Below are 14,255 nucleotides of genomic sequence, written 5' to 3'. Positions count from 1 at the left end.
CCCTCCAACATGGCAGTGTGAGGTGGGAACACGCTCCTGAGAAATTGCCCTCCCGCAGGACTGCACTCCTGCGCCCTGCTGTCTGAGACCAAGAGCAAATCCCTCAGGCATCAGATGCTGGATGCTGGGATCACCATCAAGCACCAGCTTGAGCAAATCCCAATTTCCAAGACAGCCACCCCGCTTCGTTGTCCCCTCCTGCCTGAGGACAGCCGTTTCCCTGCAGCCCTTCCGTTTCCATCGCTGACCTGCAGCCCTTTCCCCACCACAGGGCACCCCTGAGCTGAGCCTTTTGGGGAGCTTGCAAAGGGGCATCATGCACTGTGCCCCCCCTTGGCAAACCGGCCCCTCGTATGCCACAAGGAGCCAGCGTTTGTCAGCTCCTCCCGCTCTTGTGCAAGCAGCCCTGGCCTCCCTCCAGCACCCGCTTTGTCCGGGCACCAGCTACTCCCAAGCTTTGCATGGGCGTTGGGCACCAACAAAGGCTCTCCAGAGGCAGAGGGCGAGCACCAAGAGCGGAGATTCGTGCCCAGGGGTGTGGGCCTGCTCCCTTCCCAAAGGTGTTCGCCGGCAAGTCACAACACCTACGCCTACCGAGATGGAAGAGCGGGGAAAAAGCTTCAGGGCAATGGGAGCTGAGCCTGCAGATGCCAGGCTGCAGCCCGCGGGCTCCGCCGGGATTAACAGCCCCATGGTGGATGCCAGGTGGGGCGTAGGGTGGCACAGTCTCTTATCTGTGATGCCGGAGCCAGCAGAGCCACCGCCGGCACTGCCACCTGCCGAAACAGTCACCGAGCTCTCTGTTAAGCAAAGTCATTTGTCTACAGCTCCTTGGTTGGCACCCGCTTGTTGTCAGACTCAAGGCTGCTCTGCCCAGCGTTGCATCTGACAGGATTTGCACGAGCCTCCTGCTCTCCCTCGGGAGAGGCGAGTCTGGAGCCCAGCGATGCGCTTCCTCATCCCTTCAGCAGCAGCAGAGAGGCGATGGCACAGGCAGAGGGGGTCCGCAGCAGCTGCAGTGCAGCAGGTAAGTGTTAGCATCGCTGCTGCAGCTGTCACGGTCTGAAGATATGAACGAGGTAAAACATGGCGAGTACCCTTTATTACCTGAGCTTGGCAAGAGCTGGAGAAAACCGAGCATCCTCAAGCCATACCAGCCTCCAGGTGCTGAGGTCTCCAGACACCTGAGTTAAAAAGCCTGTGTGACCAGCACCTCGTCTTTTGGCTCGCCTGGATCAGCCCCTCTCCTGGGCGCCCTCACCTCCCTGCACACACCTTGCCACGCTTGCAGGTTGGCAAAGCCAAGAAAAACTGGGCTCTGCTGCTGCCGGCGGGGATTTTCCAGACCTTGCCTCCCTACCCTCCTACTCTGGCCCAGCCAAGCTCACCAGACACAAACCTCAGCAAGCCCCATGGGCAACTGCAGCGTCAGACAACCCTCAGCACCGCCCCAGCACCTCGCCCAGCACAAAGGCTGCGGCCACCACTCAGATCTGCTTGCACAGGCAACGTGCTCCTCTGCCTGCCGCAGCTCCTGGCTTTTGCTGGGGGAGCTGGTGTTATTGTCCCTTCTCCAGGAAGTAGCTGTCCTTTCATTTGGGTTTTGTAAATATATCTTGCTGCGCACCGGCCTCGCCCAGGAGCCAGCTCTGCGTTCACACAGGGGAGCAGCCGCAGGACCAGGCTGGCTGCAGGTCTGGAGCTGCTCCATCCCCATAGCAGAGCTCCCGTGCAGCACCGGGTCAAAGTCTCTCCCACCCACCTGCTGAGCAGCCTTCTCCAGGAGATGGTGGAAATCATTTCAGGAGTGCCTCTGGAAATCCTCCTCTGTAGTTAAACACCTGCCTTTGAACTGGGACCTGACTTTTTGCCTCCCGCTCCTCAGGGCCAAAGCACTGATGGCAGAACAAGGCTGATGAAAGCTCCCAGCCTCACCAGGGTGCTCTGCGGCGAGACGCGCCAAGACACAACAGCACCAAGCGCTTAAAAAGGGCTGGTGATGAACCGTGCTCACCCCAACCGGGAGGAAAGCACAGCACCAGGCTCTGGATTCCCAGGCCACCCCCTCACACCACGCACATCCCCGTGCAGAGGGATCCCATCTGAAGAGCCCGACACAACGCTGCTGCAAGTTTCCCGGAGCAAAACTGGAAATGCTGCTTTGGTGTCAAATGCTTCATCAGTCTCTTGGAGTTCATGGACTAGAGGCAAACATGCAGAGCAGTGATGACCGCAGGAAGGTCACCAGTGCTGGGGACAGCCCCACATGGAGGACCAGAGGGATGCTTCATGGCATCTTCACCCAGAGGAACAGCACAGAGGGGAAGCACAGCAGCAGATGGGACACAGGGGGACCACAGACATTCTTCAGGTGATTGCTATAGGCCAAAGTCCTGCTGGACATCTTGGCCACTGAATTCCTTTTTATTTATTTCCCAGACCACTCAAGTGGGGAGAGAAGGTCCCCCTGGAAGAAGGATCTGTGCAGTCCCAGCTTTTACCTTTCACTGCCAGCATGATGGCTCCAAGGACCATGATGAGCGTCTGCAGTGCATCAGTGTAGATGACGGCTGCCAGCCCCCCTGCACAAGAACAAGGCACAGCATCAGGAGCTCCGCTGGCTTCGGGCTCGCTCGGTTGTTGTCATGGTTCAGCCCCTGCTGACAACCCCAGCAAGTTCCAATAAAGCTGCCTGCGCTCGCAGGGATGTGCCTGCCACCAGCCTCGTCCTGCCGACACTGCGGCGATGGGGGGCTGCAGCGGGAGCGTGCAGGGGGAACAACCTCTCGGTGGTTCTGGTGTCGAGGGGTGACAGCACCCCCACAGATAAGGTCAGGGGAGCAGCCGATAGCCACAGCAGCTGCAGTCTCACCCGGGGCAGGGAAGGGGAGCTGAGGGATGGCAGGGCAGGAGGGATGCAGCCCCACATCCCCACGTAGGCAGGATGCCAACCAGCCCCAGCTCTCTGGAAGCTCTAGCAAGCAGATCACATTCAGGACAGATCTCATCATTCATCCCACCTCTCCCTAACATCTTACCACTCTCTCCTCCCCACAACTGTCAGCCCTACAGTTCTATTTTTCCAGCAGCTGATGCTTAGTGGGGTCCCCTTTGGCCCTCCAGCCAGGAGCATTTCTCCCTTTCCATCCCAAGCTCTCCCTGTGGACATGTTGCAAACCCAGGACCTGCTTACCTAGCCAGAAAGCAATTACTCAGCACATAAACAAAAGCATTAAAAAGTAGCGGAGCTAAAGCAAATGGGTCAAAACCTGAACCGGTTTCAACTCCAGTCACCGACTCACATCCCAGGAATTCAGGGCTGCACCCTCCCTGGCCATGCCTGGGATTTGGAGGGATGTTCTCAGGATCAGGGTGACGCAATGCTCACACCCTCTGCCTGAGCTCACTCCAAAATGCCTTACGTCACAACAAGCCTTGTGGGCAGGAAAAAAACCCGAGATGGGATTTGCTTAAAACCAAAGTCTTGCAAAATCCACCATGTTTCTGATATACTTAAACTGTTTCCCATTTGGATGGCTGGGAGGAGATAGTGAGGGAGAATTTGCTGCCAAGTGTCTCCGCTGGCACTACCAGGGAGGGAATGTCCCAGCCCAAATAAAAACTGAAGGGGCTGGCAGGGATACACAGTCCCATGGTCTCAGAGTGGGAACCCGCAATTTCCAACTCCAGCTCCAGCATCAAACCCTCATCATCTCCAGATCACAAAAGAGCCGTACAGATTGACCCTGTGCAAGAACAGCTGGTCCCACAACGGGGAAGCATGGGCAAGAAATATTCCTGAGAGCAGGAAGGATGGCAGCAAGCTGAATTGCAGGCGGGGCAAGTGGGAGGGAAACGAGTTGGGTAAAGGACACTCAGATTGTAGATTCCATAGTAATAGCCCCGTAATAGGAGAAGCCCTGATTATTGCTCTGACAAATAGGTACACACACAAGAAAGCATTTAACTATATGATGGAGGAGGAGTTATTACAAATGAAAAGCTGTAATGACACAGGAGAGGTCATGCATTGAGTCATTGCCTGAGCTGACACTCAAGAAGGATGCTCAGATACTGGCTGGACAGGCATCGAAAGAATATAAATGCCATTAGTATAAATCCCCAAAGACCTTCCAGGAGAAAAAACAAACCAAACCAAACAAATCAGGAGCGTAAGTGGTTCAACCAAAGAAGAAAGACTTGAGGCCAGCAGATGCCGAGCAACCTACCTGCGATGGTGTAGAGGCCCGTGACCACCAGCATCAGGACAGTGGAGAGGTAGAGGTCCCAGCCCAGGCAGACTTGCACGAAGAGAGCCCCCGAGTACAGGTCCGTCTGTGCGGGGAAGAAGAAACACAGGGGCTGGGACAGGTGACATCCACTTGGCCAGGCAGCACCCAAGGGCTCCTGCAAGAGGGCACGGCAGGGAAAGGGGCAGCACTGTGGGTGCAGCGAGGACATTGTACTGCACATGCCAGGAGGACACCTCCCGAAGCCAGCACTGCAGTCCAGGGCCCCATGTGAGTGGCCGTGTCCCCACTGCAGGTGGGTGCCACAGGCCACCTTCCCCCAGCCCCCAAAGAGCAGAGCAAGCAGCTCCAGCAGTCACTTGGAACTGGGCTCAGCTGGATGCAGACAGTGGGATGTAAGGGTCAGAAACGGGATGTCCCAGGGCATCAGTGCTGCCACAGCCTTCGGGAGCAGAGCAGGGAGCCAGAGATACCCAGCCCTGTGCAGGATCAGACCCTGACCTGAGCTACCTCCTTGCTGCCCCAAGCATGCCCAGTTCCCTCCCCCACTGGCACTGCCCTGCTCTCCAGGTGGCATCTCGCCACACTTTCTGCAGAGCCCTGAAGGTGGGGCATCTGGTACACACAGAGGGGCTGTGCTGCCCCCGAACACCAGCACCCTTGGGTGCTCCCCAGAGGTAGCCCAAGCCCACCCCCACCCCAGGCAGCGTACCCATGCTGTTGCTGCACCCCAACAGCCCCGGCTGGGCCGATGCACGGGGGTGGCTGTAGCTGGTATTTCACGTTCTGCTTGGCAGGACTCTCCCTCCTGGCAGCCATGCTGCCGGCAAGGAGCCTGCCAGGGACCAGCTCCCCCTCCCCAGCTGCAGCTCAACAGCCTGGCCCGTCCGACCAGTCAGGAGGGTGGCGGCGAGCCTAAAAATGCTGCTGGGGGTAGGAGGAGACCTCCTCCAGGGTGAAGGGACTTTTCAAGGTACTCGCTGATACCTGACATGCCTTTAGCGATGGATGGGGCTGCTCTGTGCCGCATCACTTGAGCCATTCCGCGGTGCTCGGGTGGGTGCTGGTGGGGCAGAGCAGGGTGCTGTCCTGCTCGCTGGGGGCTGCAGCAGCATTGCAGCCTCTGCAGCCCCTCCGCAATGAGGAGCACGTGTGGGCAGCCCCAGGGTGGAGCACAAGACCCCAAGGATGCCGTTCCTGAGCCTTGCTCCAACAAGCAGCCACCTCTTTGCTGAGCACCCCTGGGAAAATATCTCCTCCTGGTTTTGCAGAGATGGGGAAACCAAGGCATGGGCAAGTGGCAGAAGCTTCTTTTGGCCCCGAGAAAGCAGCAGCAACCCAGGAGTCCTGCACCCCACCATGGACCAGCACAAATGCATCCTCCAACGTGTCCCCTGACCTTTGCAGCCCCCCTCGCAAAGGCCCTGAAAGAGGCTTGGGGTTTCTGCTTGGCCACAGAAGGACAGACTCGCTCTGTGTCCAACACGCTGCCTCCAGCATCTCCTGTCCCCGCACCATGTCCCACAGGGACGCTGGGAGCACGCCTCTGCCCGGAGGAGCGTGCGCAGGCCTGCAGTTCGCTCAGCTGCCAAACTCCCTCAAGATGACTGACACCCCAAAGTTACCAACTTTTCCCACCCGTGGGAGGGCTGGACCCACAGAGGGAGGCCTGGCCACGGTCTTGTGGGAATGAAACGTAAAGCAGAGACTCCAAGTGAGCTGGGGCAGCTTCTCCAAGAGCAGCGATGCCACAGGAGTAAAGGATGTGGTGCAGCAGGCAGTGCCCATGCCACCACCGTGTCTCCACCCACAGCTCAGATCCAGCCATCCCCAGCGCTCGGCTGGGCCATCTTCACAAAAACCCCGTTTGGAGAAGGAAACGAGGCCAGAAGGGGCAGGAAAAGGCAAGATGAGCTGACTCCGCACCCTCGCCCGGAGCCGTCACAGCTTCCCACAGCCAAGACATCAGCTCAGATTTGACATCTTTCTTCACACACCTCCCAGAAACCATCCCCCAGACAGCAGGGCTTTCTTGCCCAGTCATGTGGGAGCAGTCACTTGGGATTAGTAACGTGGAGGACTGGTGCCATTTCCCATATCACACTTCCTTCTCCCAACTCTTCCCTTCCTCCTCCCAGCGCTGCTCCAGCAAGCTCGCCCTGAGGAGCTGGGGATTGTCATCAGGTGATGGAGAGGGGCCATGGAGGATCACACAGTGGCAGTGCCAAGGTGTATGTTCCCTAGCAGGGCTCCGTCAGCACAACCCCAGTAGGTGAGCACACAGCCAGCTTCAGCACAAGGCGAAAGCCCGTTCCCTAGCAGATGAGTCCACACCGTTAGGCATAAGGTTGATTAAATCACAAATCAAACCAACCAGAGGAGCACTTACACCATGATCTCGAGTATCCTACTTCAGAGACTGTTCCACAATATCTGGACCAGGCTTTACACCACAGTCATGCCTGGCATTCCCAAGGGAATCACTACCTGTCCTCAGCTGCACCTGGGCTCGGCCATGTCTCTGGGAGAGCCCTTGCCAGCACCGAGAATTCAGTCCTGGAATGTCCTGCTGAAGAGGAACCAGCTCATGGGCAACCACACCAAAACCTCTATCAGTGGCTCCTCTGATGCAATCCAGCCACAGCCTGATACCACCGAGACCACCATGCAGCCCCACAGGAGGACAACTAAGCCATTTGCGCGGTGCAAGCTTCAGCTACAAGGCACCAAAGCCCCAACCAGGGGCCCTCAGCCATCTCCTCCCAATGCAACCTGAAGCAGGAACCCAAATACTTTGAGCCCCCCTAGCACAGTGCCAGCCAAGCATGTGACATCTTCTGGAGCTCCCAGTGTCCCTTGGAAGGATCCATCACTTGTCATCTCAGCACCAGCCAGAAAGCAGTGCCCCCTGTGACTGCCTGCTCCTCCGACAACTCTTGCACAGAGCCCAGCTGCGAAGATTCAGCCCTGGACAAGATATTTCATAACGTGCTTCTCCTGACTTTCTCAATGCTTAATCATTTTTGCAGTCGTCTGCAAATGAGTCTAAGCCTTTGCTATGAGGAAGCAGAGGTATCTCCACCTCCCTTCCTGGTAGTTTTGCTAGGGTGGGAAAAAATAAAAGTGCATGTGACCAAGTCGTTAATAAGACATCCCAAATACAAAAACAAGCTAATTAAAACCAGGCATGACCTATTCATAAAATAAGTCCTTTCAACTGTAAAAGGAGAGAAGAAGCCTTTGAAGTCAGGCCTCATAATCCAGTGAGATCCCTGCCTCCACCAGTGACCTCACTTGGAAACTCGTTCTTACCCAACATCGTTAATGCCTTCCCAATGAAAGCTGACTTTAGAGACAGCTTAGATTTAACAATCGGTGAAGCCAAAGCCTCAGCAGAACAAGTTGCCCAGGGTATAGAGGAGTCTCCAGGGGCTCTTCGCCAAGGCTAGGATGCCTGTGTAACCCCTCAGGTGTTCCTAGCCAGGAGGAACACCATGTCTCAGCGGGACTTTGGGCTGCCCTGCTGCACCCTGCCATGAAACGTGGAAGGTTGGGGTCCACCAAAGGGGAAATTCCAGGAGAGGAGGGACTGACATCCCCCCTGCCCCAAAAGAAGGGCCAAGAGAGCAACACTGATGCCACGTCTCAGCTGGGGAGAACATGAAGTAGAGATCCATCCATAAGCACAGTGTCTGCAGGGAGAGGGGGGCAGGAAAAGCCCAGCTAGTCCCAGGGTTTGAGGCAGCCCCCAGTGAGGACCAAAGAAAACCCCCACGGGGAGACAGCCCTGCTTAACTGCTCTGAGACTCTCCTCCCAGGCTCCCGGCTGCAGTCACCACCAGGGACAGGACATTGGGCCAGTTTGGCGACACCCTTCGTGTCCACAGACATTCATCCCAACCCGCTGCTGGAAACAACCATTGTTTGTGCGATTCACCCTGAATGGAACCAGATGCCAAGATAATCCCCTTACTAGGCCGATTCCTCTTCTGTTGCATCCTGTGTGACTCAGAGATCAGAGAAAACTCAGCAGACCAAAGAAACTCCAGCAGTGGCTGAGAAAAGGCACAGGAAGAGGCATTTGGGAGTGTCCACCAGACTCCAAACACAAGGTTGCGCTGAGAAGGGTCAGGAGAGCTGCAGAGGTCATCTACAGGTTGATCTGGTGTTAGGCAAGGGGTGATACCACAACGGTCTCCCAAGCTAAGAATGAATTTGTAGGACACCCATCCCTTCTGGGCAAAGCCACGGAGACTGGAAACCCAAGGGAGCAAGCAACCCGTGGCATGCCAGGGCACTGTTTTGTAGGAGAAGTGACATCTGTGACAGTCTGGAAGGAGACTCAAAGAAAACCAGCCCTCAGTAATTTCTTTCTTCAAATTCAGACCAGGAAGAACAAGCTACCCCACCAGAAATCCTAGTCCAGCTTCCAACCTTTCCTTTTAAATGCCAGCAAGGATTCACACAGATCCCGGGGACCAACACCACAGACACAGATGCTCCAGCATCAATCTCAAGCTCCTCCTGGGTCTTCATCAGGAGCAAGGGAGAGATGGCCTTCCTGAGTGGCACAGAGGAGCGGAGTAAGTGACAACGGTTTGCTGGACATTAAAACAATCAGGGAACAATCCAAGTGTCACAGCCCAAACTTGCAAACTGAACTGGCGCTCCAGGAGCCACCAGGCTAACTTCAGAAGAAATGCCATAGGATATTCAACACCATAAATGACAAAGGTATAAAGAATATCAGTTTTGTAAGAAGAATGCCCTCCAGCATGACAGGCTACGGTTTTGTGGGGGGAAATAGGGGCGGCAGCTGCACTAACGGAGTCACCAGCATCACCTCCACCACACCGAAAGCTCTGCACCGGCAGGAACACGGGAAGGGCTGTCATCTCCCCTGCAACCTGCTTTTACAACCCGAAGCATAGTGTCTTGCCCAAGGTCAAAGAGCAGCTCACAGGAATGAGACAGGGATCTCCTGGAGCCGGCAACACCACACCACGCAGCGCTAGGGTCTGTCCGAGGCGTGTGCAGCCTCTCCTTTTGCATTAAGCGCTGACGGATGGGCACAGCAAGCACTGTTTGCAGGCTGCTCCATCCCCTGCATCCCTTGGAGGAAGATCCAGAAGATCCCCCCCCCCCGCCGCGCCCCTCGCAGCTCAGCCCAGGGCATGGGGCTGTGAAGCCACCATGGAGGAGGCAGAAACCCTGTGCAGGGAGCGATGCTGCATCCAGCCAAGCTGGTGTTTGTGGAGCTGCAAAGCGCAGAGGCAGGTGCTGAGCGCCTCGCCGTGGGGAACGGGCTCCAGCACCGGCCCTCCTGCCCTGCAGCCAGCCACTTCTTGCAGCCAGCCACATGTAAAAGCACATTCCTTGCAGCCAGCCACCTACAAAAGCATATTTCTTTGAGCCAGTGAAATGCAGAAGCCCCAGCAGACCCCAGGTCAGATCCACCTGCTCCATCAGAGGCGATGGTGCAGGATTGCTCCCCCCGGCAAGTTTTCTCCTCCAGATTGTTTCTGAACTGTTCGCTCTTGATCTCTGCCTCCAGCCCCCCAGGACTGTCTGTGCCCAGCTCTCCTGCTCGCCCTAGGCTTGATGTCACAGGCTTTTTAGCTGTGTTACCTCAGATAAACTCTCCAACAGTTACCAAGTGGGCAGCAGGAGCAGAGGCTGCACACAGGGAACTGCGAATGAGGCCAAAATGAGCAGAAATTGTGGAAAAGTCCCTAAAAACCAGGCACTTTTCTGTACAGGCTTGGGCATCTTACAGCTGCAGCAAGGCTTCCTTTCCTCAGAAAACGCATGGGCCCTAAAGCAATGAATGCATTCCCAGTTCAGTCCCCAGCTCTGCCAGCTCCCTCAGGGATGCCGGAAAGCATCGCTGCTGGAGCACAGAGAAAAACCCAGACAATGCAACCCAGCCTCTGAGCACGTTTCAGTTTCACCCACAACTGCTGCTACAAGGCGAGTGCACCATGAGTTTGGGAATCCTGACACGCAGCCCCACATCTGTTGGGGCTCCCTGGATATAAGCATCGCTGCTGGATCTACCCACCTGCTGTCGCAGGCAGCATCTGCCCACAAATCCCTACCTCTCATCTTGCTCCCTCCTGCAGCATCCTGCAGCAGCTGCTCTCCCCTGACTTGGCTACACAAGGCTTGAGCCCCAAAATAACCTTTGAATTGCTGGAAATCGGTTGTGGATTTGTCACAGAGTTGAGTGGGAGCTACTCACAGAGATTTTGGTGAAGACGGAGAGCAGGAGCGACAGGCTGGAGAGGTACATCCGGATCCTCTCTCCTCCAAACCTCCGCTGGAGATACTCTGGCATTGTGACGATCTGCCAGGGGAAAAGAGAGCGATGGCTGCCCTATCCAGGCCCCCTCCCCCAGGGATGGTCCCAGGGAAGGCAAGGGGACAGCTGTATTCCCAGAGCTGGGCTTAGGAGTCTCAAAGGAATCAAAAAGGACAGTGGTGACTCCCCTCCAGGGAGCAGGGGACCTGGCTGGGGCCACACAGCAGGCTCAGGGCAGCTGTACGTACCCCAGAGGCGATGTAGACCGGCACAAACACCCAGGCTAGTGCCAGAAGAGCGTAAGTCGCCTGTTGGGAAGAAGGAACGTGGCACAGCCAGAAAAAACACTCATCCTGCTGCAGCCCAACACTGACTGCGGTGCTGGACCCCGTCCCACCAGCCCTGACCCAGCCCTGGCTCACCCTCGAGTGCACATTTACATCCCCAAATGGCTTCAGACAGCAGGCACGGGTGCACGAGGCCATGGTGGAGACCCCCCCGACAACCCTGCCAGCAGAAGCCCACTCCCCTCAGCCCTTCAGCTCCTAACCAGACATTTCCCACTAACTCCCTGAGCATCAAACCAGCCAAATGCCATATTTTTGCTGCAGAACCCAAGGACTTTGGATACAAGGTGTGGGGAAGTGGGGAATGGGTGACTTATTCAGCCATCTCACTGGTGGGGTCTGGACTAGGAACCTGTGCTCTGAAATGTCCGTTTCCCTGTGCACGTGGACTTGTGTTGACTCTAAACTCACCATATGTGCACTAGACACGAGCTGGAGAAGCTGAGTTAGCAGGGTTGTGTTAATTACCCCCTGCACAGCTCCTCCCAAGCCTTTCTAGACGTTGCACGATGCTGCTACGAAATGGGCCATCTGCTATGACACAGCTCGAGAAACTAATTTCCTTAATAACACGACACGTTTCTTACGTTCCACTCGAAGCCGGTGACAGCAATTCCCCCAGCAGCACCAGTCCCAGCCAGCCCAATGAAGAGCCCCGAGCCTTCGCTGCTGGCGAAGAGAGAGGCGCCGATCTGCGGAGGGAAGGAGGCGCTGCGGGTGCCGGCAGGTGGGATGCCGGCAGGTGGGGTGCCTGGCTGCCGGCCCCCGCTGCACGGCACAGCAGTTGTGCCAGCTGGACCAGCTTTGGTACTACCCCAGCAGCTCAGCCCCAAGGGGGCAACTCGGTAAAGAGGAGGCAGCAAAACCAATGTCTGAACGGAAGCAGCAGAGCGCAGACCTCCTGCCACTGCTAAAAGCAAAGTGGGACCAAAGACATACCACGTGTGGTGAGGGACGTGCATGTATTTTGCAAGAAAAACCCTTGACAGGCTCTGAGCCAGGCAGCCATGCGCCCCACAACCAGTGCTCCCACGTGTTCTGCTCATCCGGGCAGCCCCGGTGGGTTTGGATGGACTTTGTCTTCAAGGAGTATGAGGAGGAGCCACACGATGCTGCATCTGCCACAGTGACCACGCACCCTGCCCAGAGGTGACCCTGTGGCAAGGAGCCAGGGGCAGACACAGGAAGGACCTACAACCAGTTTGTCAAGATCATACCAAAATAAGAGGAGGGAAAAAAGGAACCTTGGGACACCCATGTCTTGTTGAAGCCACCAGGAATACACGGGGCCAGTGAAGATAGACATTTGACTCCAATGACCCCTCCCCAAGTTCAGAGCAGCCTACGAGGAGACCCAACAGCCAGGTGGGCTCTAGCATCCACCGTGCAGTAAGAAGGGAAACAGCTCTGAGGACACAAATCCTGGCAGGAGGGGGTATACAGCATGGGGGTGGTGGAGAAAGCAGGGGTGTGGAAGAGGGAATTGGGCGGGACAGTGGTGCCACGTGTCCCTGCTGACCAGGGTGTCACAAGAGGGACAGAGGTCTCTACTTACTGGCCACCACGCCATGTCTCTGCCAGCAAGGAAATAGCCACTGATCGTGTTCCTGTTCACCCTGCACGAAGACTGGGAGGAGAAAAGATCAGCACAGAGCACCCTTTCCCTACAAACCCAGACAAGACACCCGAAGAAACCAAGACCCAAGTCTCCCAGACAAGAAGCCAAGAGACAGGAGACTCTGGATAATTAATGGGAGCTCTGCAACACAAGCTTAATTACACAGAACAGCGGCTGCCACCCCAAGTACCTGGAGCCATGAATAGCAAAGGAGGCACCCCGAGAGGGGGAAGCATGGAGGATGCGCCCAGCCTACCGCCATCCCGAGCAGACAGGATGGCTAATAGGGCCTGGCTTTGGCTACGATTTTTCTGCAAGGCAGAATAAATGGCTTTGGAGAGCCTTTGTCTGGAACCGTGGGTAGCCCAGGGCTCTCTCTGTTACACAGGGCATTTGTCTCAGCACCCTTTAATAGACAGCAGCAGATCTGCTGACACCCAGCAGACCGGTGGCCGGGGGAGAGGTTTGTGCCGTGGTTGATTCCAGCTCGTTCTCAGGCTACAGGAGTCCCTCTACAGGGGGTGAAAGAGGCAGAGGGTTTGTACAACAGCACAGAGCAAATGCAGCACAACACACAAAATACCCAAACAAGCGCAAACTACAACAAGAAAATAAAAGAGGCTTTCAAAGTATTTCACACAGAAAAGCCAGCCCTGAAAAGAAAAAAATAACTATTAAAAAAAGGAAAGCAGAAAGGAACAAGAGGAAATACTCTTACCCATATTCCCACTGCAACATTTAAGGAAAAATAAACCACTATGACGACAAGGTCAGCAACACTGAACTGCTGCGAAGGCGTAAAGGATCCAGCAGTGGAATTGCCCTCCATCATCCCTCTGCCTCCCTCTTCATCCTCAGCCTCACAGTCACTGAATCAGTAACTCATCAGTGGCTCGAGGGCATTTATCATTAAACAAGTCGGCAGCAGCTTTCCTTCCAGAGGCGCTTGGGTGGGCAGCCAGGCTGTCCGCTGCCTCCCTCCCCTTGTAGCCTCCCCACCGCCCTTCCCACCAGCACCCCAGGGGCACACAGTTCAGGCGAGCATCTCTTGATTTTAGTGTCTCACAAACAAGCAGCTACTTAATCCCCATTTCCTTGGGGGTTTCTGTTCCTTCTGCACTGACCCCAAAGAGCAGCGGCTGCAGCCCAAGCCACCCCCGCCACCAACGCGTTTCTGCAATGCAGGCTCTCGGGACACGGGCTCCCAGCAGCCTCTTGCAGAGGTGCCTTAAATCCAGCTATTGCTGGACAAGAAACTGCTAAGCTTTGTCTTCTATGAACTGCAAACCAAACCCCAATATTTTCCTTGCAGATGCTAAATCTGGAAAGAATTTGCACGATCCTCTGACTTGTGAATTACTGTAGAAATTGCTGAATAAAGCAGAGGTTTTAAAGGGTTCTTTACATTTGAAGGCTCTCAGAGAAATACCTCTAAGAATAGCTAGCATTTCTGGTGATCTGATTTTGCTTCTGAAAAAAGCATGTAGAGATCAGGTAGCTCTGCAGTTGTATGCTGCAATGAAAGGGGTGTGAAAAACCGTCCCAGTGAAGATGCACACGCTTTGCTCTTCAACCACTCCCAACACCATGAAAAGCCAAAGGACCAACAACCCCGTCTTAGGAGTGCAACTTGTTCCCAAATTCTTGAGTTCTAAACAACACAGTAATCACACTGCACAAAACCAGGCAAAGCTGGGGGGTTTCTACATGCTAAAGCAACAATCGAACACAGGAGTTAC

At 55.5% G+C, this 14,255-nt stretch overlaps 1 protein-coding gene across 3 annotated transcripts in view; it reads right to left on the bottom strand.

Moving 5' to 3' along the window:
- Positions 1-13,345, bottom strand: part of SLC5A10 (solute carrier family 5 member 10) — a 41,027-nt gene extending 27,682 nt beyond the window's left edge. For 2 of the 3 annotated variants that reach the window (XM_040593394.1, XM_040593396.1), the window contains exons 1-7: positions 13,235-13,345; positions 12,454-12,525; positions 11,486-11,590; positions 10,800-10,859; positions 10,492-10,596; positions 4,230-4,335; positions 2,502-2,582 (exon numbers count right to left, since the gene is read on the bottom strand). In XM_040593394.1, coding sequence (XP_040449328.1) covers positions 2,502-2,582; positions 4,230-4,335; positions 10,492-10,596; positions 10,800-10,859; positions 11,486-11,590; positions 12,454-12,525; positions 13,235-13,345 — 640 coding nt within the window. The remainder of the gene's footprint in view (positions 1-2,501; positions 2,583-4,229; positions 4,336-10,491; positions 10,597-10,799; positions 10,860-11,485; positions 11,591-12,453; positions 12,526-13,234) is intronic. The other variant, XM_040593395.1, reaches the window with a different exon arrangement.
- Between the last annotated feature and the right edge of the window lie 910 nt (positions 13,346-14,255).

The sequence above is a fragment of the Falco naumanni genome, chromosome 4, assembly GCF_017639655.2.
Source record: "Falco naumanni isolate bFalNau1 chromosome 4, bFalNau1.pat, whole genome shotgun sequence".
Taxonomy (NCBI): domain Eukaryota; kingdom Metazoa; phylum Chordata; class Aves; order Falconiformes; family Falconidae; genus Falco; species Falco naumanni.
The sequence above is the reverse complement of the archived record's forward strand: the minus strand, read 5'-3'. Positions and strand labels throughout refer to the sequence as shown.